Below are 24481 nucleotides of genomic sequence, written 5' to 3' on the forward strand. Positions count from 1 at the left end.
ATATATATATATATATGCATTATATATACTAAAAAATAAGAGAAATATACATAATTCTAAAACTAAATCATTTCATAGTATGAATCTAGTATACTTGATCAATGACATTGATAATTAATCTATTTTCACAATTATAAAGAAAATCAACACATTCACATTGAATTACTGAAAGTGAAAGCTTGTAACATTTAAAATATAGATCATTAAACTTAAAGTCTATAACATGATTTACTCATAAAAGAGTCAAGAGTCAACACTAAAGTTTTTTATTTAATCATCAAATGGATTTTCAAGAAAATCCACATCAGAGGGGTACTGGTGAGCTGCAAGTGCTACATCTGTATTAGTAGAGGAACCCAAACCACTAGTAGTAGAGGGGATTGTTAACTCATAATCCTCCTCCTCATCATCCACATCAATCAAAGTGGATCTAGCAAGATCTCGGATGGTCATATCTAAATCAAGAGTCTCGGGTGCTACATCCCAAAGCTTTTCGGGCCCCTTCTTGTACTTAGGATCCTTCTGTGACAACAAGCGCAAATTGTTGTGAATGAACACAAGGTCTTCTGATTTTTTTGGAGCCAACCGATTGCGTTTGATTGAGTGGATAAAGGAGTAAGTACTCCAATTCCGCTCAACTGCAGAAGAGCTGGCAACCTAAAGAGAAATTAAAAATTATCAATACAACAATCAAGATAAATAAATTAAATAATAAATTCAAGGAATTGAGAATGTTAACCTTAAGCTTAATTTTACAAACTTACTTGGGATAGGACCTTTATGGCAAGAGGTTGGAGGTACGTGAAGGCTTGCCCATGAAGGTACCACCATTTGATGGCACCCATCCTGCTTTGGTCTGCTATGGCAATAGGGTCGAAATCCTCACCTGAGTTGAAAGCAGCAAATTCACTCCTCACAATTGCCCCAATCTCTGGATCTTGGAATATCTTAGCTAGTGCCCTCTTATACCCATCTGCAACCTCTGCATCTCTAAATGGCGGCACTCTACCTGTAAGGCGAAGTACATCTGCACTATAGTACCTGGGGATAACAAAAGACAATTGAACACTATCAAATATCAATAGCACAAACATTGGATAAAATAAGCACAAACATTTGATAAGAACTACAGTACCTCGGGGATAGAGCATATGCAAGGAGGTGCAAAGGTGTGGTCATCTTGTTCCATCGATGATGAACAATTTTTTCCACCTTCTTGTAAAGGGTGTCCTCAGGATCATTCTCCCTCCTCTGTATGACCTAAGATATGAAATATAAATAATAATTATAATTAGTGAATATGTCAATTTAAACTTTAGAATCTAGATATCTCTCAAATAAAAAATTGTTGTAAAAGAGCGTAAAACTTACCATTTTAATTTTTTCCAGCATACTATCCATGGAATCATAAATATCCCCAAGGCATGGCTTATCACTATCTGCGAAGCGAAGCATTGCCATTATTGGATCGGTGATTTCCAACACATAACTCACAAGACCCCACCAATCCTCATCTAGTATCATTCTTCTCACATTTAAAGCCCTTGCTGTATTGGAATTCTTCCAAATGCCCCATTGGGGGCTAATGACCATATGCTTCAATGCTTCTTTTACCTTCACAAGTCGTCTCAAGACGATTGTGTGAGAGGCAAAGCGGGTTTCAGCAACCTAAGAACATGTTAAACTCAAGTTAGTAAAACATTTAAAAATTAAAACATGTTAATGTAAACAACAACAAAAATTAATAATTGTGGAATCCAATAATATTCAATTATATATTAAATATAAAAATTTACCTTCAATAACTCCAAGTCCGAGAAACTCCTAAAAATTGCTTGTGACATGTGGTGATTTGTCACAAACATTTGAATCTCTTCAGCTTCCTCATATATCCTTTTCACCCAATCTATTTCGGTGCCAATTGCTTTCGTCACTAAATTGAGAGAGTGGACGGTGCATGGTGTCCATAAGATATGATCATATCTAGACTCTACAATTATCCTTGCAGCCCTGCAAACTTTTGCATTGTCCGTGACCACTTGAACAACATTATCAGGACCCACTGACTCTATGGCATCAATGAGAATGCGTGAAATAAATTCTGCATCTTTCACTTGCCCTTCACAATCAACTGCCTTCAAGAACATTGCCCCCTTAGGGCATACAGCAATAACATTGATCAATGGATAGTTTCTACAATCTTTCCAACCATCCGAAATAATAGACACACTCGATTGAACCCAAAAATCTCTTATTGGTTGAAGTTGAGCCTCTACATTTTTCCTCTTATCATGTAATATGGTAGTGCGCAACTTCTCATAACCAGGCGGTTTGTAACCATGGGGTACATCATTTATTGCTTCCACCATCTCCCTAAAATAAGGTGATCTAGTAAAATTAAATGAAACACCATTTGCAATTAAACAACGTCCAATTTTGTGATCAGCAATGTCTCTCTTTTCAATTTGGAATGCCCTATCTAGTGGGCCTCTCTTGTGGGTGAGTGGAGATGGGTCTTCATCTTCATCATTTGTAGTTGGCATAAGCAAAAAATGATGCATTCTTGTATTTGTTTGATCAAATGACGGTGTTGGTATATTTATTTTTTGGGAAGCACCGCGTTTTTCTTTTGCAACTGCTCTATCAGCATCATCTTGCTCTTTTGCTAATGCTGCTATTTGTTCAGCTGGTAATCCCTTCTTATCACTACCTTGACACATGTGAATTCCTTCTCTCGCAGGGCCCAAAAAATGTAGTTTCACTCGAGGATAGGAGCTTTTATGTTGTATGTTGCAAAAATTACATTTCCATATGTATGCCCCACCCCCAGGACATTGTGCAACTCTTGTTGTGTGTCTCCATAAAGGAGACCCCTTATCAATTTTGAAGCTTGGTGATGCAGCCCCACCCCCACCCATTGAGCCTTGACTACTCATTGTTCTATTCTTGCAATCTAGAAAAAGTGAAAGAAAACCATGCTTCACACTTGCACAAAAACTTGAAAATTTGAAAAACTAAAAATAAATCAATAATCTATGAAAGAATTCAAGAATATGGTTGAAATGCATACCTTAAACACTTCTTGCAAGGTATTTGAAGCTCCACAACCGATCTCCTTCGAATCCAAGCACTTCACTTCAAACTAGCAAGTATGAGAGAGCAAAATGAGAGAACAAAATAGAGAGCAAATGAACTCGCAAGTTCCTCCTGTCATTGCTGCGGATTCACGCGGATCCTGCCCGGATCCTCACGGATCCATACATGGATCCGGATCCGAATCGAACCCGAGCCTGGATCCGGCCTTTTCCAGGCGAATCCGTTAACTAAGTATCTTACCCATGTGCACACAATTTCATTAGAAAAAACCCAATCTATATTAGGCCCATCTATGTAAAACGCCTTTAGATCGCGTGAGCGCTGAAGCAAGATGTTGGAAATAATGTTCTCAGCCCTTGACAACGTGAGCGAGTCAAAATAGTCGCAATTAGCCCCTAGAAAATCAGGAGAGAAATAGAGCGTGGGCATGTGGGTGTACAGAACTCTCCACCTCTTGGAGAGGACGGAAGTTTTGACAGCCTCTCTAAGTGGGAGTTTTGATAGTATGAAACAAATAAGGGAATCAGGAAGTATGTAGAATGCATCCTGAGGAGACATAATCGGTGTAAGGAGATGAAGAGGAACAAAGTGAAGGCGGCTATTTGTAACATTTGAGTCCCAAAGAGGGATCATCAGAATTGGTAGTGGGCAAGTTCACTTGTCATCATTTCCATGAGTTTTAATCGATGTGCCGCCTGGTTTTTGGTGCAATTGCCTCTTCGTACATTGGGACAATGCGAAATCATAGGGGCGAAAAGGTGACTTGATAGGAGAAATTATTGCTTCACACTATTCATTTTTTAAATATAGATTGAGAACGTGTAGAGTCTTCGCGCGCGAGTATTACACCCAACTTGTGTGAAATGTTTCTTCCTGGCAGGACGATTAGAAAATGGCTGTGCAGTTTATTATTTCTACCTCACATGATAGTTCAATGACATGTAAATAAACTGTCCTGGCAGGCGAAAGTAATCATAGATTAGAACAATCTGAAAGAGTATTTGGGCAACGTCTATACAGCCACGAAAAAGCACTTCCTTACGAAGGAGAGGACTAAGATTTTTTTTGAGAAGTTAGAAAAAGTAATGTAAAGGAAGTACATTTTCGTGACTGTATCTTTGTGCATTTTCTTTATGATCTTATATTAAGTGAACGTTTGGTTTTTCATTTTCTATTTCGTGTTCTTATATTTATAAGAGTTAATCTATCATAATGGTTCATAAAAAAAAGTTATATGAATTACGATTCATCATAATTATCTGTTTTATATTTACAAGAGATTCTAATTATTTTATGATGTCTAATATTTGTTTAAATATTTTTCTGATTTGATAACTCTAAGGTCCATTTGGCAATGGGAATACAAGTGGAATAGGCATATATATATATATATATTCTTAAAATTTTGAATTTTCTATTTGGATGCACCAAATTGGAATTGGAATAGGAGTAAAATTGGAATATGTATTCCAATTTTTGTCCAAAAATGAGGATTTGTTATTCCACCTAAATAGGTGGAATAGGAATATCTATTCCTATTTCAATTTTAAATTTTTTTTAGAAAACATTAATTTTTGAGTCTGTGTATTCTGCATCAAATTCTGGGTGAACCAAACAAGAATAAGAATACGTAACCCCATTTTCTATTCGAGAATAAGTATTCTAGAATAAGTATTCCTATTCTCATTTTTATATTCCCGCAGCCAAACGGGCCCTAATAGAAGCTTAGAACATTCTTAGAACATAACTTATTAAGTCAATTTTCTAATTTAAACAAGTGCCACAAAGTGGCTAAGTACTTGCCTCTAAGCATAGATATTTCAATTTTGTTTTGTAATTATGATATGTTTTAGTTTAATAGTTAATTTTAGAACGAATAGTTTAAGTAAACATATAAAAATTAATTTAGTCAAAGTCATTTGAATAAATATTAATCTTTCAACAAGAAAAATCTTTTTTTTTTTTTTAAATTTTATTTTAACCAACATGTTTTGAATTAGATGCATAGAAAATTATAAAGTTTTTATGGAGAAGTATACATTTGAATAATTTATTTTTTATATATCTAAGTATTATATAAATTATTTAAATTTGAATATGGGTTATATAATTACTTTTTTACTTATTTCTAATTAATACTATGTATTAAAATAAAATAGATAATACATAGATAATAATTAAATTTTATATGTCATTAATATAAAAATATAAAAATTATATTAAAAATAATCTAATTAACATTATGTTGAATTATATGTAGAAAATAATAGAATGCATTTAATAATAAGTTTTCTTTGTTCTTATTGATTTCATTTTGAAATCCCAACACCTTTAATAATTATTTTTCTTTGTCTGTGTTGATGTTGAAATAATGGACAATAGAAAGAATTTCCAATTGGATCATGGAAAATAATTTAGAAAAATGATAATGTTAAAAATTTAACTTCTAGTTTAAAAAAATGTAATATTTATATTAAAAAAAATATAATGGTGAATTCTAATTAGTATATCAAATTTGATTTAATAAAGTGTTAATGGAAGAATTTTAAAATATGTCACAAGAGTACTTAGCCTATCGACAAGTACCGCATAGTGGCAAATTATATATATATATATATATATATATATATATATATATATATATATATATATATATATATATATATATATATATATATATATATATATATATATAAGAGGATTAAAAAAAAAAAAACCGCAATGCCTCAAAAAGTAACAACAAGGAGGCCAAGCCTCACCACGAAACCAAAGTATCAACTATACAACAAATCAAAACATGAAGAGATAACAGCTAGTGAAGCATATCATAATGGGTATCAACCCATGCAATCCAGCCAAGTGGACCCTCCATCTAGACAACATTCTTGTGCTCCTAAATTTGAGTTAACATGAACACATCTTCTTTTGTGGTGTTGACATTTTTTTTGATCTCTTTATTCAATCTTTTACAAGCTTGCTCACCTGTAAGTCATCCAAAGTTCTTCTCCATTCAAATCCATGCTTTAGCTTGTAGAAGAAGAAGGTAGCATGACCGTCTTTAAGGAATCTCCTCAGTTTATCTTTTTCAATCATCGTAGTGGTGTGGACCTGCAAGAAAATTTTAAGATGTGTGAGTTTTTGAAAAAACTTAGTAAGAACCCTCAGCTTACCTTGGTATCTCTTCTTGTTCCTGCATTTCCAAATCTGCCAGAGGATGTTAGAGGACAACATATTCCAAAATAAATTGGTGCTTTTAGGAAGACCAATGATATGACCAATAACAATATCTAAAATATTCACATTAATAGGATACATGATACCAAAATTATTCCAAATTTCTTTAGCAAATGTACAATAAAAAAGAATGTGTCTACTAGTTTCAGGGAGCTTGCTTAAGCTACAAATGTCAAAATTAGCATAATCTTTCTCAATAGGAAGCTTATCAAGCATAATAAGCCATTTAAACCATCTAATTTTAGGTTCAACAAGAATTTTCTACATGATATCAAAATACTTCTTCCAAACATCAGCTTCAAGAGAAGAGTACCAAACAGTATTAATATGCTCAATAATATCTTTATTTTGGTCAATAATTCTGTAAATATTTTTAGCCTTGAGATTAGCCAAGACAACTCCATCCGACCATTTACATTTTAAATGCTTATGGGAGTCAACATGGCAAATAGTAGGAAGATTATCAGAGGCTTGAACAATCATATTGTAAGTCTTCTTTTGAGAGTTAGGGATGTTATACTTCATTTTAAGCTCATCCCAAGGAATGAGACGATCTTGCTCAAAAAAATCAACAAATTGATTTAAACCCTGCTTAGCCCACGACCTAACAGAACATCCTTAGGAAAGGGCCAGGGGTTTGCCATTTAGGTGCAAATTCCACCAAATGGATCTTTCACCATGGAGTTGAATATTATTGAAATAGCCCTTGTTAGTGATGAAATTCCTGACATGGTCCCAAGCTTTCCAAATAGATTTGAAAATTGTAGAACCTTGGACAATGAACAAGAAATTACCAACAATAAGATCACCAAATGAGAGGTTTTTCCAAGATCTAGCTTTCTTAGGAAAACATCTTTCAATATTATGCCTAACCAACACCTTCTAAGGACTATTTCCCTCCATGGAGTGAAAGATCTATTTAGCAGATAAGGCAATACCTTGAATTTTAAGGTCCTTAAGCCTCAGCCCCCCAAGGATCTTCTTAGTATAACACCAAGCCCATTTAACAACATACATCATTTTATTACCTTTAGCAGCAAACCAAAGAAAATGCCTGATAGCCTTTTGAATTTCCAAAATTTGATAATTGTTAAACAACCAGGCATAGGAGTAGTAGATACTATATGAAGACAATATCTTTTGATAGACTTGTATTCTGCCAGCAAGGGATAAGGTTCTATTATGCCATTTATTAAGCTTTTTATCAATCTTCTCCTTAATCCAAGACCACGTATCTTTAAGAGCAAGTTCCATAGAGAAGGGGATGCCATGATACTTAACAATCTTGTTGGGGCCACCCCATTGGAAATTGTACTAGGAAAACCAACAAGGGGGTTGCTCTTCCCATCGCAAGAAAATGGATTTGGATTGAGAAATATGAGTACCCAACATAGAGCAAAATAATTCAAGCTTGTCTTGAAGGGCTTTAAAGTTTCTTTCAGAAAGCTTAAAGAATAGGGCTATATCATTAGCAAATTGACAGTTAATAAGCTCATCATCATTAGGGAGATATAGACCACAAACCTTAGGAGACAAAGAGTTATCCCTGAGGATATACAAAAGAGCTTATGAGGCAATCATGAATAGTGCAAGGGCTAAAGGGCAACCCTATTTAATGGATCAGCCAAGAGGAAAAGGGGTGGAAAGGGAACCATTAACCTCAACTTGAACAGAGGCATCATTAAGAAGCAAATAAAAAAAATTATAGAAGAAAGGGGGGAAACCAAAGGCTTGTAGCATCATGATGATGAACTTCCATTCAAGCCTATCATGAGCTTTCTCAAAATCAAGAAGTAACATGGCAGAATTCTGATGGGAGCACTTAGCCTACTCCATGCTTCCCAACTAGTAATAAGATTCTCAAGAATGTATCTACCCTTGACAAAACCAGTCTGAGTAGCACAGAAAAATTTAGGGAGAATATTCACCAATCTGAGAGCTAAGATTTTAGACAAAATCTTATAAGAGACATTAAGAAGCGTAATCTATCTCCAATTCTTTATAAGGGCCTTGTCACCATCTTTGGGAAGAAGCTTGACGATGGCCCTATTAATTTCATGACCTAAAGTGCTATTAGATATGGCTTCAACATATAGCTCTTGATGATCTTTACATATCCAGCTTATATTAGCCTTATAAAATTCAATAGGAAACCCATCAGGCAAGGGGCCCTATTAGTATTAAGGGCTTTAACAACAGTCTCAATCTCCTCAAGAGAGATATCTTTAGATAAACAAGAAATATCACTATAATCTAATTTATTAGGAATCAATGGTTCACACTTATTTCTAATATCCTTAGGCTCCTTGGAGTCCTTAGAGGTGAACAACTCCTTGTAATAATCAACAAAGACTTGGATGATAACCTCAGGATTAGATATCTTGGTTATCAATTGAGAGTTTATCAATGGACTCTTTGCAATGTGTATGCTTAAGGAGATTAAAGAAAAGCTTAGAACCATATTCCCCATATTGGAGCCAATGGGACCTAGACCTGACCTTAGCATCATGAATTTTGACTTGTTGATGATTCGTGAGGGATCCTTAGTGACCATGGTTTGAGACAAGAGGTCAATGTTAGAAGAGTCCTCTTGAGTATTTCTTTCAACATCTTGAAGATCATAACATAATTGCTTTTCAATATATCTATAGTCCTTGGCCTGCTTTTGACCAATAGTCTGAAGGAAACTCTTCCAAGCAAGAAGTTTGGCATTCCATCTATAAAGATTGGAAAGGTGATGAAAATTAACCCTATTGACACCTCTAATAATTTGGATGGTAGCAAGGATGTCCTCATCTAGGAGGAGACTAGATTTCAAAATGAACTTGCAGTTACTAACCTTATGAGGAAGAGGACTAATGATGAAATTGACTCGAGTGAAGATGAGGTGATGGTTAGAAAGAGTAGTAGTAGTAACATGAACAATATTACCAAGTCTATCAGGGGGAAGGAGAAAGAATGTTTGTTAGCATAAAAGCAGTCAAGTTTGGAATAAATCTGGGACTAACCCTGCTGAAAATTGCACCAAGTGTGCCAAATATTAGGGTTAACATCTTTATTACTAGTAATAGGGTCAAAAAGATTTTTAGAGTTTAAGAATCTACTCTAGTGAAATTTTTCATTATCCTTCTAGTAAAAAGTGTTGCCCCCCACTTTATCATCCTGAGATTCAATCATGTTAAAGTCTCCACCAAAAAACCAAGGGATATTAGGGAGATTGATCAACCAATTCCATAGAGCATTTCTTTCTTTAGGGTCATTAATGGCATAGATAGAGAAAATACCAAGTAAACTATTATCATGCTAAATAGTAAACCAAACAACTCTCTGGCAAGCGAAGGTCCCATTATCAGTAATGAATTTTCCCCATTTAGGGTTAACAAGGAGGGAAATTCCTCCTCTTTCTCTATCATGATTAGTGAAAATTGATGGCCTCCTTCCATATAAAATTAAGGTTGGATTCAAGCATGAATCCAACAGCTTTAATTTCCTGCATCATAAAAATAGCCATAGATTGGAACAAGTTAATCAGACACTTAATGACAAACTTCCTATCAGGAGATTCAAGTCCACTAACATTCCACGATAAGAAATTCATTGATAAACATTACTAGGGATAGAACACGTAGCTCTAACTTCATCTGCTCAGGGTAAAGCCTTATTCAAGGTCTCTCCTAATTTCTTCCTAGAAGGTTTGTTCTTGGAACTAGGAGGCCTACCCCTACGTTTAGCTGATAAGGCATCAATTCTAAGATCTTCTTCATACTCGGATTGGGAATCCACATCCATAGATGGAATGCCTAAGGAACCATCAGGATGTAGCATAGCAGGGATAATCTCAAAGGAACAATAATCCATGAGCTCTCTAAAGACTTTTGGAGTGAGCTTCTGAGAGGTATCCTTAGACTGGGAGTTTCTACTAGTGTCTACACTCTGAGGTTTATCTTTATTTTGCACCACCACAGGGCTAAGAACCTGAGTAGCTTGAGGACCAACCATATTATTAGGAGCAATGATAACAACTCTAGGGTGAGTATTGTTGTTGCCCTTATGTTTCTTATTATGAACAACAACAAATCCATCATTCGGGTTTAGATCAAAAAGTAAGTTTGAAGAACGGATCAACTTGGGACCAGACTGAGGATGCTTAGAAAACAAACCTGAGGCAGGAGGCAGTTTAACTGAATTGACCTCAGACAAAATCATGTTAACATTGGTGGGAAGAGGAACAGAGCTGGTCGATTTGGAGGGAGGGTTAGGGATAGGCAGGGTAGGGTTTTTAGCAAGGTTTTTCTTAATAATAGGGCAATCCTTCGTGAGGTGCCCCTCTTTTTGACATAGGAAACAAGCATTTAAACCACCCAACATTTCTATCGAACAAACATATGATTCATTAAAAATATTAGCCAAAATATTAGTAGAGATCTCTTTGCTAGGAATGAAAGAGATTAAAATTCTAGCATCCATATGAGGAACCAACCTCACAGAATCATCCATAAGAATTGTTTTCCCTAGTGGTTCCAACAATTGTGGTAAAAAAATGCCATAGAAATGGCAGGATATTTTTCACAAGAATCCACCTAGGGGCTGATAGGGCTAAGACTTCATTGTGAACAACATCAAGCAACCAAGCTAGAACCCTAAAAGAGGTAGAACCCATGATCCAATACCATTTCTTAAGCACTTCCTTTTGAACATCCTGGTTAACAAAGAAAATCACATACAAACCCTTTTGTATTTGACGATACAACAAGATGTGAAACCCTAGCTTAATATTCCAATAATTATGAAATCAATCATCCATAAATTTTCATGGAGGACATTTATCCAATTCAACAATCAAGAAAAATATAGTAGTATTTCTTAACCTAGTCTTTTCCTTTACAATCTCATCCAACATGTTTGGATTAGGAACAATATCAAAGGGAGCTAGGGAAGCCGAGGAGGACTTACCATTTTTTGGTGGCTTCATTGGTACAAGGGCTAGCAAGCTCAAACCTGGCCTTTGTGTTGACAACAGAGGATTGAGCCACTGCTTCAGAAAAGACTTGGGTCGACTACTTGAGCAGGTGATATGACCAGGGTTTCCATTAATACTAGCATCAATTGCCACTGCTAGAGATGTGCTACCGGGTATGAGATCAACTAGCTTGCAGAGGGAATTAATGTCTAGCATACTAATATCATTAAGGAGACGGGATGGAGAGATATCACTTGAATTGAGGGTATGCACAGAGACCTCTAGCTATCTCCTGTCGCCCCCATCGAAGTTGCCAAATGCCACCACCGTATCAGTGGCCAGAGCCGTAGAGACAAAGAAACCATTGTCGCTAATAAAAAAGCCTTCAATTGTAAAGATTCAAATATTTTTGTTAAAAAACACAAAGCTCCTCATTTATCCATCCATAGTGGCAAAATTTGGTAAAATTTAATATAATTTTGGTGATATTTAATTAGTATTATAAAATTTGATTAATTTTTAAATTTTTAAAATTATATTTTTACATTAAAAATCTATTTTTTGATTTAGAAAAAAATTTAGAAAAATAATTTAAAATAATTAATAATTAAATATAAATTCCATCATACTATTATAACTAATGAAGTTGTATCTTAAAGTATTAATATTTAATTTAAATTAAAAAAATATTATTCATAAAATATAATCACAAGGTATTATAAAAGAAAAATATTTTATTAAAATAATTGTGTAGTATCATATTATTATATAATAGTTTTACATAACAATATATCGGATACTGCTTCCTCAAAATCCCCTCCTATAAGACCAAAATTTATAAGCCAATGAAATTCAAGTAAAATAAAGTTTTAACTTTTAAAAATTAAAAATCTCATTAATAAACATTACAAAAATTAAAAGTTAAGATTAAAATGAAAAATACTTACATCTGATTGGCTGATATAGAAAAGTTTAATAACTAGTTAAGTACAATTGATTACAATAGTATAGCCTATGACAAATACAATAAGAAGTCTAGACATGTACATGGAACTAAAATATTATATTAAATCAAATTGTAAGATAAAAGAAGACATATTAAAGATATTGTAGTCTCAACATTGAGTTGTTAAATGTTTAAATATTGCCACTGTACAATATCTACATTGGTGTACAATGCTAGAGTTTCAATGTAAGAAATATGGTATTACCCAATGTCTTTATGAGAATGGACCACATACATGTTGTTTTCACTAATTACAATACAATCATGATACATGCAATTAAAATATTTAGATAAGCCTTGTTATTGTAATTTTTTTGAATAATTAAAATATTTCTAACAATTTTTTATTCATTTACAAATTTTATATTTCATACAAATTATATGATTGCTTGAACCCATTTTGTGTTGTAAGAGCCTTTTTTTTTTAGGTTCTCCATAAGAGCTTTTTTTTTTCTTTCTGAGGTTCTCCATAATGCAATATTTTCGGCTAGATTCAAGATAAAATAGGAGTTATGTGGTACTTGCTATGCTAAAAGCTTTAGTTTCTCTCACAATAAATTTTGGAAATTCATTTTTATATTTACAACTATGTAATAAAATATAATGATTCTTTTTATATTTACAACTATGTAACAAGTGTCAGGCTTGTATTTGCCATAAATTGTAATCAATAGAAATAGAATATAGGTAATAAAAGTATGAAAAATGAATCAATTAGTGTGTGGAATATAGTTTGTAGAAAAAAACACATTTAGAGTGTAAATAGGGTAAAACAATTAGAATTATAAGACATATAATTAATCTAAAAGAATTAAAGTTTAGATATATTAATGTCCGTACTATGGGTAGTGTTTCTTGGAAATCCACTCCTATAACACCCAAAATATATCAGCCAATCAAATTTTATTAAAATAATTTTAATGAATTTAGAAACTAAAAAACTCACATATATACTTTTAGAAAAATGATAAGTGACAATAAGAAATAAAAATAATTGCATCTAATTAGTTGAAATCAAAAATATTAATCACTAATTAAGTTCAACTGGTTGCAATAGTATAGCCTATGACAAATACAATAAGAGTATAATGATTTTTTACACTATTATTTTTATTCATTTATATTTATACTTGAGAACTTCTGAATTTTAATTTGTTTTTAGTTTTCACAATTATGTTTTACTTATATAATATTTTAATTAGCTTAAATTAAATCTATTAAAAATTATATAAAATATTATAATTTATATTTGATACTAAATACAATTAATAATATCAACTTAAATGAACAATGTTGGGAACATAAGAAATTAGAATTAGTTATAAATTGACTCCTTATCATAGGCCAAAGATATCATTGTGAGACCAATGCTTGTTCGAGATAAGGTTTTGCCCCAGTACATGGATACATTTGAAGACTATTTCTACATGAATTATATTGTCCTCTAGCAATTTTATAGAGCTTTTATAAAATATAAATACATATGATGATGATTGCATTAGTGGTTGACATTTAGCACAAATGTATTAATAGATGTTTCTAGGGTTTGTTCCATTTTTTATGGAGGAAATTCACATGTTTAATTGAAAAATGAGAAAAAAAATCTACCAACACACCTTTTGTTATATTTTAGAAAAATTATTGATAGCATGTTGTTTTTTATCATAATAATCTAACCCCATCATTGGCAAGGGAAAAATTACATATAAAGGTATACATTGCTAGAATGCATTTTACTACACAATTAGACATTATTTTGTAACCATGATTATGGACATGCTAGGTCATTAGAGGGGAAGAGTTTCTAGGGCATTCACTAAGTATATAAGACTAAAGAATTTGACTCTTGATTTTGAAATTAGTCATAATTGACTATGCCAATTTTTCTATAATGCACACACCATAATAAGGGATTTTAGAGATAAGGTAAAATCACAAATCATTCTATCTTGGACACCAAAGAGGTTGGATTTTTGTAAGGCATTATAAACTCAAAGAATTGACAAAATTCTTATTCAACAAAAAGGAATACTTCTTATCTTTTGTATTATTTTTTATAAAGTTAGAGGTAACACTTAAAGAAGGTATAAAAAGTTTAGAATTAAAGTTATTAGAATACATAATGCCCCTAAATGTTAGAAAATAGGTTGAACATACTACAATGAAACTTAGACAAAGTGAATAAATCTAAAATCTTAAGACTAACCAATATAATATTTAAACCAATTGCACTTTCATCAATAAGATAAAATCAACAATACTATATGATGACATATAAATTATATGAAGAAACACTTTTGGAGAGGAAATCCACATGAAAATAGGGCTTATATGTTATTATATTCAATTGAGAGATTACACCAACAATACAATTTGATTGATAGTAGTATCATTATCCAACATGTAAATTGTAATGTCATTTATATTTCAGATTACATTGTGTATTTAAAAATAATTGGCTTCCATTTTGGATCACACCAAGTGATCCATCATCAAGATAAAACTTACCTCTTTCTATGATTCTTGGATTTAGTTGTACATTAAATTAATTTGTATATATTTGTTAGATTTGTCTGTCTTTCCTATAGCTATTATTTTCTTGCAAGAAGGCAATTAGCCTTGAATATAGAGATAATAATAATAGTAAAGAATACATAAAGTAATGCCTTGAATATATAGATGATAACAAGAGCTCTAAGGAAAGTTAGGTAACCAAGAGAAGATGAGGGGGAGAGCAAGTGACAAGGGGGCTAGGGTTTCTAGCTCAACAAATGCTTACAATGGTGAGGGTAGGGAGTCTGAAGTGGATGAGGGTGATGGATGGGGAGCATTCTTTGTGTCGGTTCCCTCTAGCTTTTTTTGGTGTTGTCATGTTTTAAGGGTGGATCTCATTGCTGCATGGTGGAGTGGTCTTTTTGATGTTCACTGGGTGTTTTTGGTTGAAGGATGGTTTCCTTCCAATGACTCTTCTCCACATTCTAAAGGGATTTGGTTCTTGTGGGTGGTGTTTGGAGATGAAAGGTCACAAGTTGGTGTTTGGGGTGTTAATGGGTTGTGCATTGGTTGGACCTATGTAAGGGGTTGGGGTTTGTGGGTGGAGGTTTTTTTTACTAGCACCCATGTTCACCACTTTGGGTTTTGGATGTATGAAGTATTTTGTCCTAGGTGTATTGCTAGTCTTTAATTTTGTTGGGCTCTCTTGTATTTGGAATTTGTTGGAGATGGGGATACATATGGGTTTCATTTAGAGGGCTATATGCAATGGCTTCATGAACAATGCTTTTCCTTGGGGCCTCCTATTATGGTTCATGGTGCCCATGTGAACCCTAGGGTTTGTAGGGGCTTGGACATTGATGGATTAGTCTGTAGGGGAAATATGGTCCCTATCCTTGGCGTTAATTCTATTGACGAGGGTGTTTTCCCTAGATAGGTTTACATTTTCAAGGGTTTTACTATTGATAGCTGCCCTTGGCTGGGCATTTTTGTTCATTATTTGGGGATTCTCTTACCCCTTGGTGTTTGTTGCTTTGGGGATTCCTTTGGTTTCTCATGCTTTGAGGTGAGTGCTCCCTCTATTTGGGACTCGAATTTGGTTAAGGTAGTCATTTCAAAGCTTTGGATGCATGTGTGGTGGAGGTTTCCTTTGTTCTATTTCTTCACTTTCCTGCTTCTTATTGAGGTGGAGGACCTTATTGAGGTGGGGGGAAGCTTATGGAGGTAGCTGGTTACTAGAGGAAAGTGGTTGTGAATGTGGTCAGCAGGTACTCTCCCATTGTTTGTGAGTTTCACTTTCTTATTGTAAGAGAGATGGCTAGAGAGTGCATGTATGGATGATGTACTTCAAGTGGTGAAGAAAGGATGACTTTGCAGCTAAACACTTTGGTGTGGAGATGTGAGTTATGTCCTATGGAGATGGCCTAGGTCTTACTCTTAGCTTCTAAGTTTGCTACACCTATGGAGGTGGAGCAATCTCTTATTAAGGTGGAGATCATATTTGGGCATTCGAAAGAAGAGGAGACTCCTATTGATATACTGAATACTTGTGCTACTTTTAGTAGTTTTATTAGTGGAGGAAGGGAGAGTTGCTCTTATCTCTGGGGCTTGGTCTTCCTCCTCCCTGCTCCTCTTAGTATGGTGTGTCAAAATTTTTTGTGGGGGATGGAAGATATTTTAATATGTTTGCCAAGGTTGGAGCCTTACCTAGACCTATGGTTGGATGATATGCATTGTGTTTGCCAAGGGTAGAGGTATAGTCTTGTTTGGTCCCATTTCTTTACTTATTATTTTGACAGGCGTTAATGGATTGAGTTTTGTTCACTTGTTCTTATGGTGATGTTCTATCTTAGTTTTTATTATCCTTCTGATCATGTGATTGTTGGAAGTTTTAAAGGGCACACTCTGGTCTTTTATTATTGTTTTTGGTTTAAGTCTGCAACTATTATGGGGGCTTGTCCCAAGTCTTTCATTTTTAGCATTGACTATGGTTGGTGGGTTAGTCACTTGTGGACCTTTCTCTTTGACAGGGGGAGATTCGGCTTGTCTAGATCTTTCTATACTAGGCATTGGTAATGTTTTACTCTTGGTGTCAAGTGTTTTGTTTGTACTTTGAGTCAATACCCATTAATTGCTGCTTTTCTTAATAAAAAACAAGAGCTCCAGGGAGCTAGAGTCCACACCTTTTGTGAGAAAAGTTAATGTACTAATTATAATTTAAAGTAGAATATATTTAATTAAATATTAATATATTCCTATAATTAATTTAAAAATTAAAACAATTATTATTATTTTTATATATTTTAATTTCTTATAATAATTGCATAATTAAAATGATTTCATATAAGTTAAAATAAAAAGCTTTAATAAAAATAAAACATGAGTAAAATAAAACTTTTTAATGCAGAATATAATCAAGCTCACTCATCGATAATGTTTATAATAATTGAATCTAAATATAGTAAAAATATTAAATAAATTAAATTTAAAAAATAAAAGCATACTTCAAATAAATTATTTACTTATAAGGAAAACTAAATTTGAAATCTATTAAGAGTTAATATATAATACATTTGAAAGTTGAAGTTTTGATTTTTATAAAAAAATTATTAGTAAAACTAAACCTTGGAATTTACAAATAAAATGAAATCTATTAAAAAGGTAAAATAGTTTTAAATTGCCATCATATGTGATATGTTCAATATTTCCTAGTTTTAGGTTAAACTATAATTATAATTATTTTATGAATTTTTTAAATCAAATAAGTAATCATATTTAAAAAAATAGAATCATAAGTAGATGTATAATACTCCCAAATTAATATATTTTTAAATGACATGTAAATAAACTGTCTTGGCAGGTGAAGCTAATCATAGATTAGAACAATCTGAAAGAGTATTTATGCATTTATTCTTTATGATATTATATTAAGTGAATTTTTGGTTTTTCATTTTCTACTTCGTGTTCTTATATTTATAAGAGTTAATCTACCATAATGGTTTCAACCCTAATTCTAACTCTTACTCTATCCCTAACCTTTATTCCAACTCTAATTCTAACTCTAACTTTAGCTCATATTCTACCTCTAATTCTAACCCTAACCCTAACCCTAACCCTAACCCTAACCCTAATTCTAACCATAAATATATTTTTAACCCTAATTATAGCCCTAACCTTAACCCTAATTCTTACCCTTACCCTAACTCTAACTCTATGTCTAATCCTAATTATATTTATAACCCTAATTCTAACCCTTACCCTAACACTAACTCTAACTCTAACTAAAACTCTAGTTCTACCCCTAGCCCTAACCCTAACCCTATATAACCCTAACCCTAATCCGGATTCTAACCCTAACCCCAATTCTAGCCCTAACCCTAACCTAATTCTAATCCTAACTATAACTCTAATCCTAACTCTAACCCTAACACTAACTCTAAATCTAATTCTCACACTAACTCTGACTCCAACTCTAATGCTAATTCTAACCCTAACCCTAATCCTAATTGTAATTCTAACCCTAACCCTACCTCTAATTCTAACCCTAACTCTAACTCTAACTCTAACTCTAACCCTAATCCTAACTATAACTCTAACTCTAATTTTAACCCTAACACTAACCCTAACCCTAACTCTAACCCAAACCCTACCCCTAATCCTAACCCTAACACTATATATAACACTAATCCTAACCCCAACCCTAATTCTAACCCTAACTCTAACTCTAAACCTAAATCTATCCCTAAGTCTAACCCTAAGTCTAACCCTAACCCTAAATCTAACCCTAAACCTAACTCTATCTCCAACTTTAACTCCAACTCTAACTTGATCCCTAAGTCTAACTCTAATTCTCACCCTAACCCTAACCCTAACCCTAACTCTAATTGGGGTCAAGTTTAACAAATGCCTACAAATAATTAAAGAGTCATGCAAAACTGTAATTAAAGTTGTGGAGAATGCAATATTGCCAATTCACTATGTTGAGGAAATAGAAGTAATACATGTGAAAGATGCATAAAAATTGCCATGTGACACATCTGCAAAAGTGGATGGGTTTCCCTCAATGATGAAGGAATTCTTTTGCAACCATTCTTTAAATAAAGGTTGCAAAAGAATCCAAATCATTGAAGAATGTGACATGTATTTACACCATTAAAGAGGATTTTTTTTGTATATAATTTATTCTTGTCTTTGGTTTCAAAAGGCTACTTCTAATTAATTTTATTGGCGGTTTTGTTTCCTCGTTGTTCTATGTAACTTTTATGAAGAAGAGAATGAAGAAAAATAAATTTATTGTTGTACAAAAGATTTCTTCGATGGATGTGGCTACTAAATATGTTAATTAAGAAAGAAAATCACAAGTCTACATAGATGTCCTTAATGATAGACATATTTATCAATTATAATTCTTAATCATTGCAATAAAACTTGAATTGGCATTATTAAAAATTCAACAATATATAATGTTCTCACATCATCGTGGAGAAATAATTTCCCTAAAATTGATTCATATCTATTTGTTCACACTTTTTACGTCATCTAAATAGATGTGTTGTGACTTATGATTTCTCTTTCATGAATAAGACACAATTAAATTATTTCCACTATTGAGTCATTTATGTAACATATATCCTCATCCAAATAGAAACCAATATTTGGTCATTGTGGTCATCACAATTTCAACCATTTCTGGTCAAAACGGGTGCCTCATCCGACCAAGATGCAAAACTGACGACGATATCCTATTTGATCATTTCATCATAATTTTGTAAAGGTCTGGTCAAGCTTTCAATCATCCTTGTTAAGGTTGAGAAATTGACATTTACATTTTTTGATATGTGGTTATTGAACCTTTGACCAATGTTGGTAAAAAGGGGTGGCCCATATAATGAGGATGCCAAACCCACAATAGTGACCTTGTTGATAAGTTGGTCATAAGTTCGACTACTTCTGGTTGAAATTTTGATCACACTTTGTTAGGTTTCAACTAAGATTGGTTGAAAGTTTGACAAATATAGAAGGTTTTAAAAGAATACACCTGAAGGTAAATATCCTTACTAATTAGCAACAACATCTTGGTCGGTGATTGGTTTAGATATTTATCTTTAGGTGTTACTTTGCATTCTTAATACCCAATCCATGAGAAGCCAGTCCATGTATGAGTATGGAACAACCTGGGGCTAGAGAGACAATTGAATGCCTCAAGAAGGCATAGCTACAAGTCAGTTCTTCCCAAGTGTTGAGGAACACTAAAGAATTCACAACCAATATGGATGATAATAACAATTTTTTCTTGGAAGACAAACTGAATTCCATATATCAAAAGCATTTGCATGTGCTAGGTTGTTTTTGAAGAATGTTGATATATCGTTGGAGGTCATAAGAAGGTAGTAAGTTTGTAAAATTACAAGAACATAGTAGAGATAAGGAAAAAAAATTTCCACTTTGCATGTTAGGTTTCTATGTAATTTCTTGTGTTTTTCTCTCATTTATTATTGTATTTTTATTTAGCTATATATAATATTTCTATTTCATGCTTAATGCACTATTCTAGTGACCTCACGGAGCATAGAAACCAAGTAGAATGCATGGAATAACCACCACAATTTTTTTTGGAAAATGTGTTTGTTGCAAATTCTTTTCCGAATAAAGTGATTTTTTATGCTTAATTTTAGTTTACATTTATGACAAGATAACAAGCAAATGACATGATATTTTGCATAGAAATATTGAGGGTGTACTACTAATGATAATATGTCTTCATTCAATTTTCATAAGATAAATTCATACATTATAACAAAACTTGAATTAGAGATGTATTCTATGTTGGATACAATTGATTAATTATGTGTTGTCTTTGATGTTATAGAAATATCATATTAGTTGACAGTCAATGCATGCTGAGCTCACTTGGTTAGTGAAGACAGTTTTCCTAGTCTACCGAGCGTTCCTAAGTTTACTCTTGATAGAAGGCAATATCTACCAAGCTCACTCGGGTGTCGAAGGAAGTTATGCAAAAAAGAATGCTAATCGATCTTGTTCAGTTAATGAAGGGAAATTTGAATTGAGTTAGTCTTAATCGAGTTCACTCAGTTACCAAAGGGATTTTGTAAGTTCACAGTGTTAATCGAGCTTCTGTTGGTTAACATAGGAAATCACTTTAGAATCAGTTTCTATCGAGCTGGGTCAACTACCAAAGGATTTTCTTATTTTAGCATGTAAAGCTTAATTATTTTATCTATTGATTCTAGCCAACTAAGGTGATGATTATTGATTATTTTAATTTGCATTTGAGTTGACTTGACAATCTGAAAGGTATAAGTAAAAGGTCAAATTGTGATTTCAAAGTGTGAGATGCAAGTTGAATAAGTTGAAAGAGATAAGAAGAGAGGAAGTGAACTTGAAGGATAAGCAAGTATCCTTGTGGAGCAGAAAACTATTATTCGATGAGGAAGGATCAAGTATGAATTAGAACAAAGATTTGTAATCAGCAATTTAGTTGCATCACAATCAAGTCATTTCATTGTTACTTTCTAACCATTGTAGTAGTGATCTAAAATCTCTTAACAAAGTTGGTTTAATAGCCATTTGTAAATCCTCTAACAAGGTGGTAATTTCATTGAATTGTTTCAAGACATTTTGCAAGGCCACTTTTAATAGGGTGATTAAATGCTTTAATAGGGTCACACCTAATAGTGTGTTTTGTAACCTTTAACAATGTTGGCTCCTAACAGGGCTCACTTCAGAAGAGTGAAAAATAGTAACTAATTACATTTGGTGATTTTTTCCAAATTGGGTTTTCACGTTAAATACTGGTGTCTCATGTGTTCATGTTATTTCTTTCATGGTTGCAAGTGATTACTGATAACATCTTAAGATCTACTAAAGTAATTCATACTCTGCATTTACCAAGTTACAACATTTTTTTTTATGCTTACCGAGTATCAATAGTAATCAATTTTATCAATCTGAATTTTAATTGACATCAAAGGGATCTGGAATTTATTTTAGTAGTAACTGATTCACCCCTCCCCTCTCAGTTACTTCTCTTATATTTCCAAAAATTGGTATTACAACTTTTGGTGCTTGCAGAGAAGGTTTCAAGGACCTAAGCTAAAGATCAGGATGTCTTATAAGAGAGAGATTCCAAAGCTGAACAAAGACAACTTTGCAGCATGGCAAGGACTTATGAGGCTTCGCCTGGCTACCATCAGTGATTCAAGATGCAAATATCTTGATGAAGAATATAAAACTCCCACTAGAACATTATCAGTTGAAGATATTTCTGAAAAAAAGAACCATAACATCATGATGATTGACATTGCATCTACTCTCAGTTATGTTGAATTTGATGAGGTCAAAGACTATAAAACTACTTTTGATATGTGGAACAAACTAAAATAAATCTATGGAGGAGATGCCAATGTAAGAAGAGCCAAAGTAGAAAGCCTTAGAGGACAATTTGATCAAATGAGGATGAGAGAAGATGAAAATGTTGCAAAATATGTGGAAAGAATTAAGGCCAGTGTTAGTGCAATCAGAGCATCTAGAGGAGAAATCAAAGAAGAAACTATTGCAAGTAAAATACTCAGAACTTTGCTTCCCATCTATGCAATTAGAGTATCTTCTATTCAAGAAAAGAGATGTGATCCAAAAAACAAGATAGGCTTGGATGTCCTATTAGGAAGATTGACAACTTTTGAACTAGACAACTTTGACAATTATGTTCCTACTTCCAAGAATATTGAGTCTGCATTTGAAGCTAAACTTCCAATCAAAGAAAAAGGCAAGAAAATAAAAGATAATCAATCAGAAAATGAGGAAGAAAGTGAAGAAAGTTTTCATAGTGATCTTGAAATTGTTGAAGCTCTACATGCAAAGAAATATTCTAGGATTAAAGGAAAGTAAAAATGTAATATCCCTCTAATATGTTTTTCTTGTGAAGAAATTGGTCATATTTTTGTTAGGTGTCCAAACAAAGAAAAAAAGGGGGAGAAGAAAAGCCACAAGTACAAAGGCAGGAAGGAATTCAAAGGTCACAAATCCTACAAAGACAAAGGTAAGATAACTTGTTTTATGGCTAAAGATTCTGATAAAAATGAAGATGAAATAGTGTAATTGCTATAAAAGATGAATTTGATGATGAAGGAGATAAGATGACACTTGTCTCTCATGTTAGAAAAAATGAAACGTGGATCATAGATAGTGGATGTTCTCACCATATAACTGGAGACAAAACTAAGTTTGAACATTTTGAACACTATGATGGAGGTAGTGTAAGGTTTGGAAACAATGAACCTTGTTGCATAAAAGGAAAAGGTCGTATTTCATTAAACAATGAACTTGTATGTGACAATGGGGTAAGTGCAAGAAGTTGGGTCTCACTTTTGGGCAAAAAGTAGAATTTTTTTTCTTATGTTTGAAATTTCTTGTCAATTGATGTCAAAATTTGAGGCATTTAGAGATTGAATATAAAAAAACTTCAGAAATAAAATTTTTGTGTTCGGAATCTAGTTTTTGAATATGTAATTTATTTGTATACCTATATGATAGATTATGTTTTTGGTATGGATATTTAAGAACCACTTTTTCAAAATGTCTAATTCAGGACCATACCACACTCGTGTATGGACACCATAATTTGACACAAATAAATGAATTTTCATTAATCCTTTTAAAGGGAGTTACCGAATACACCTAAGATTGATGACAATATTTTTTCTTAATTTTTTATTGAATAATTTTTTTATTATTAATTATTAATTGGCTATAAAGGTAAACTTTAAAACTTCTCATGTACGGACACCATAATTTGATCAAAATTTCACTTTTTTTTTTAAATTATTTTTTTATACCTCAAAAGAATTGTATGTAGATTGATGACATATAAATTAATTTAAGAAAAATTATAAAATAAAAAAGTTATTAAAGTTTTAGTGAACTTCACTATTTTACATTTAGGTACCACATTTCATTAAAAAATAATGCAAAAATAGTAAATAAAAACATAGCACTATAAAATTTATATTTCTAGAATCAGGACAGTGAGAGCTCTAATGGGTTTTTGTTTCATAAAAAAATTTGATTGGGAAGACCCTCTAAAAATTATGGCAAGGCATAAATTTGTTAGTTCAATGCCTTAGCCAAATCTTGAGAGGTCAAGGCATAGGCTTGGTCTCACCAAGCCTATCCCAAACCAAAATTTGAGGTAGGAGAAAAAAATCCTACCCAATGTGCTAAGAAATGGGTACCTGTTATTTAAATTCAAAAAATGAGTACCCATTTTGAAAAAGTCAAATCGACATACAAAATCCCCCCCCCCAAAAAAAAAAATTTAAATTTTAGAAATGGGTACCCATTTCTAAAAAATATAAAGTTTTTATGTTTTCAAAAATGGGTACCCGATTTTTGAAAATAAAAACAGGTGCCCGATTTTTTTAAAAATGAGTGCCCATTTTTTAAATTTTGGATCGGGCACCCAAGCCTAAAATGGGTACCTATTTTTAAAAAATGGGTACCCATTTCTAAAAGAGTACGATCTCAATCTGTAGACTTTCATGGAATTGAGACCCAACTCCTTGCTTCTACCCAATGCTGATTGGGTTGAAGGACTAAAACACAATTTATTGAGTGTGGCATAATTGAACAACATTGGATTCAAGGTAGAATTCATGAATGGCAAGGCAAGACTA

At 32.9% G+C, this 24481-nt stretch overlaps 2 protein-coding genes across 2 annotated transcripts; both read right to left on the bottom strand.

Annotated features, from left to right (window-relative positions):
- Positions 1-1020: 1020 nt before the first annotated feature.
- LOC149578711 (uncharacterized) lies at positions 1021-1921 on the bottom strand. The gene is made up of 2 exons (XM_089804570.1): positions 1372-1921; positions 1021-1260 (listed from the first exon to the last, which is right to left on the bottom strand). Exons 1-2 carry the CDS (start codon positions 1591-1593, stop codon positions 1072-1074), a joined length of 411 nt encoding a protein of 136 aa, XP_089660696.1. The 5' UTR covers positions 1594-1921; the 3' UTR covers positions 1021-1071.
- A 1289-nt stretch (positions 1922-3210) lies between these two features.
- LOC149578712 (F-box/LRR-repeat protein At3g59250-like) lies at positions 3211-3654 on the bottom strand. Its single transcript, XM_089801073.1, has one exon. It carries the CDS (start codon positions 3652-3654, stop codon positions 3211-3213), a length of 444 nt encoding a protein of 147 aa, XP_089657199.1.
- Between the last annotated feature and the right edge of the window lie 20827 nt (positions 3655-24481).

This window comes from Cupressus sempervirens, chromosome 1 (assembly GCF_028749045.1).
Source record: "Cupressus sempervirens isolate cs-2001-9-10 chromosome 1, ASM2874904v1, whole genome shotgun sequence".
NCBI lineage: Eukaryota > Viridiplantae > Streptophyta > Pinopsida > Cupressales > Cupressaceae > Cupressus > Cupressus sempervirens.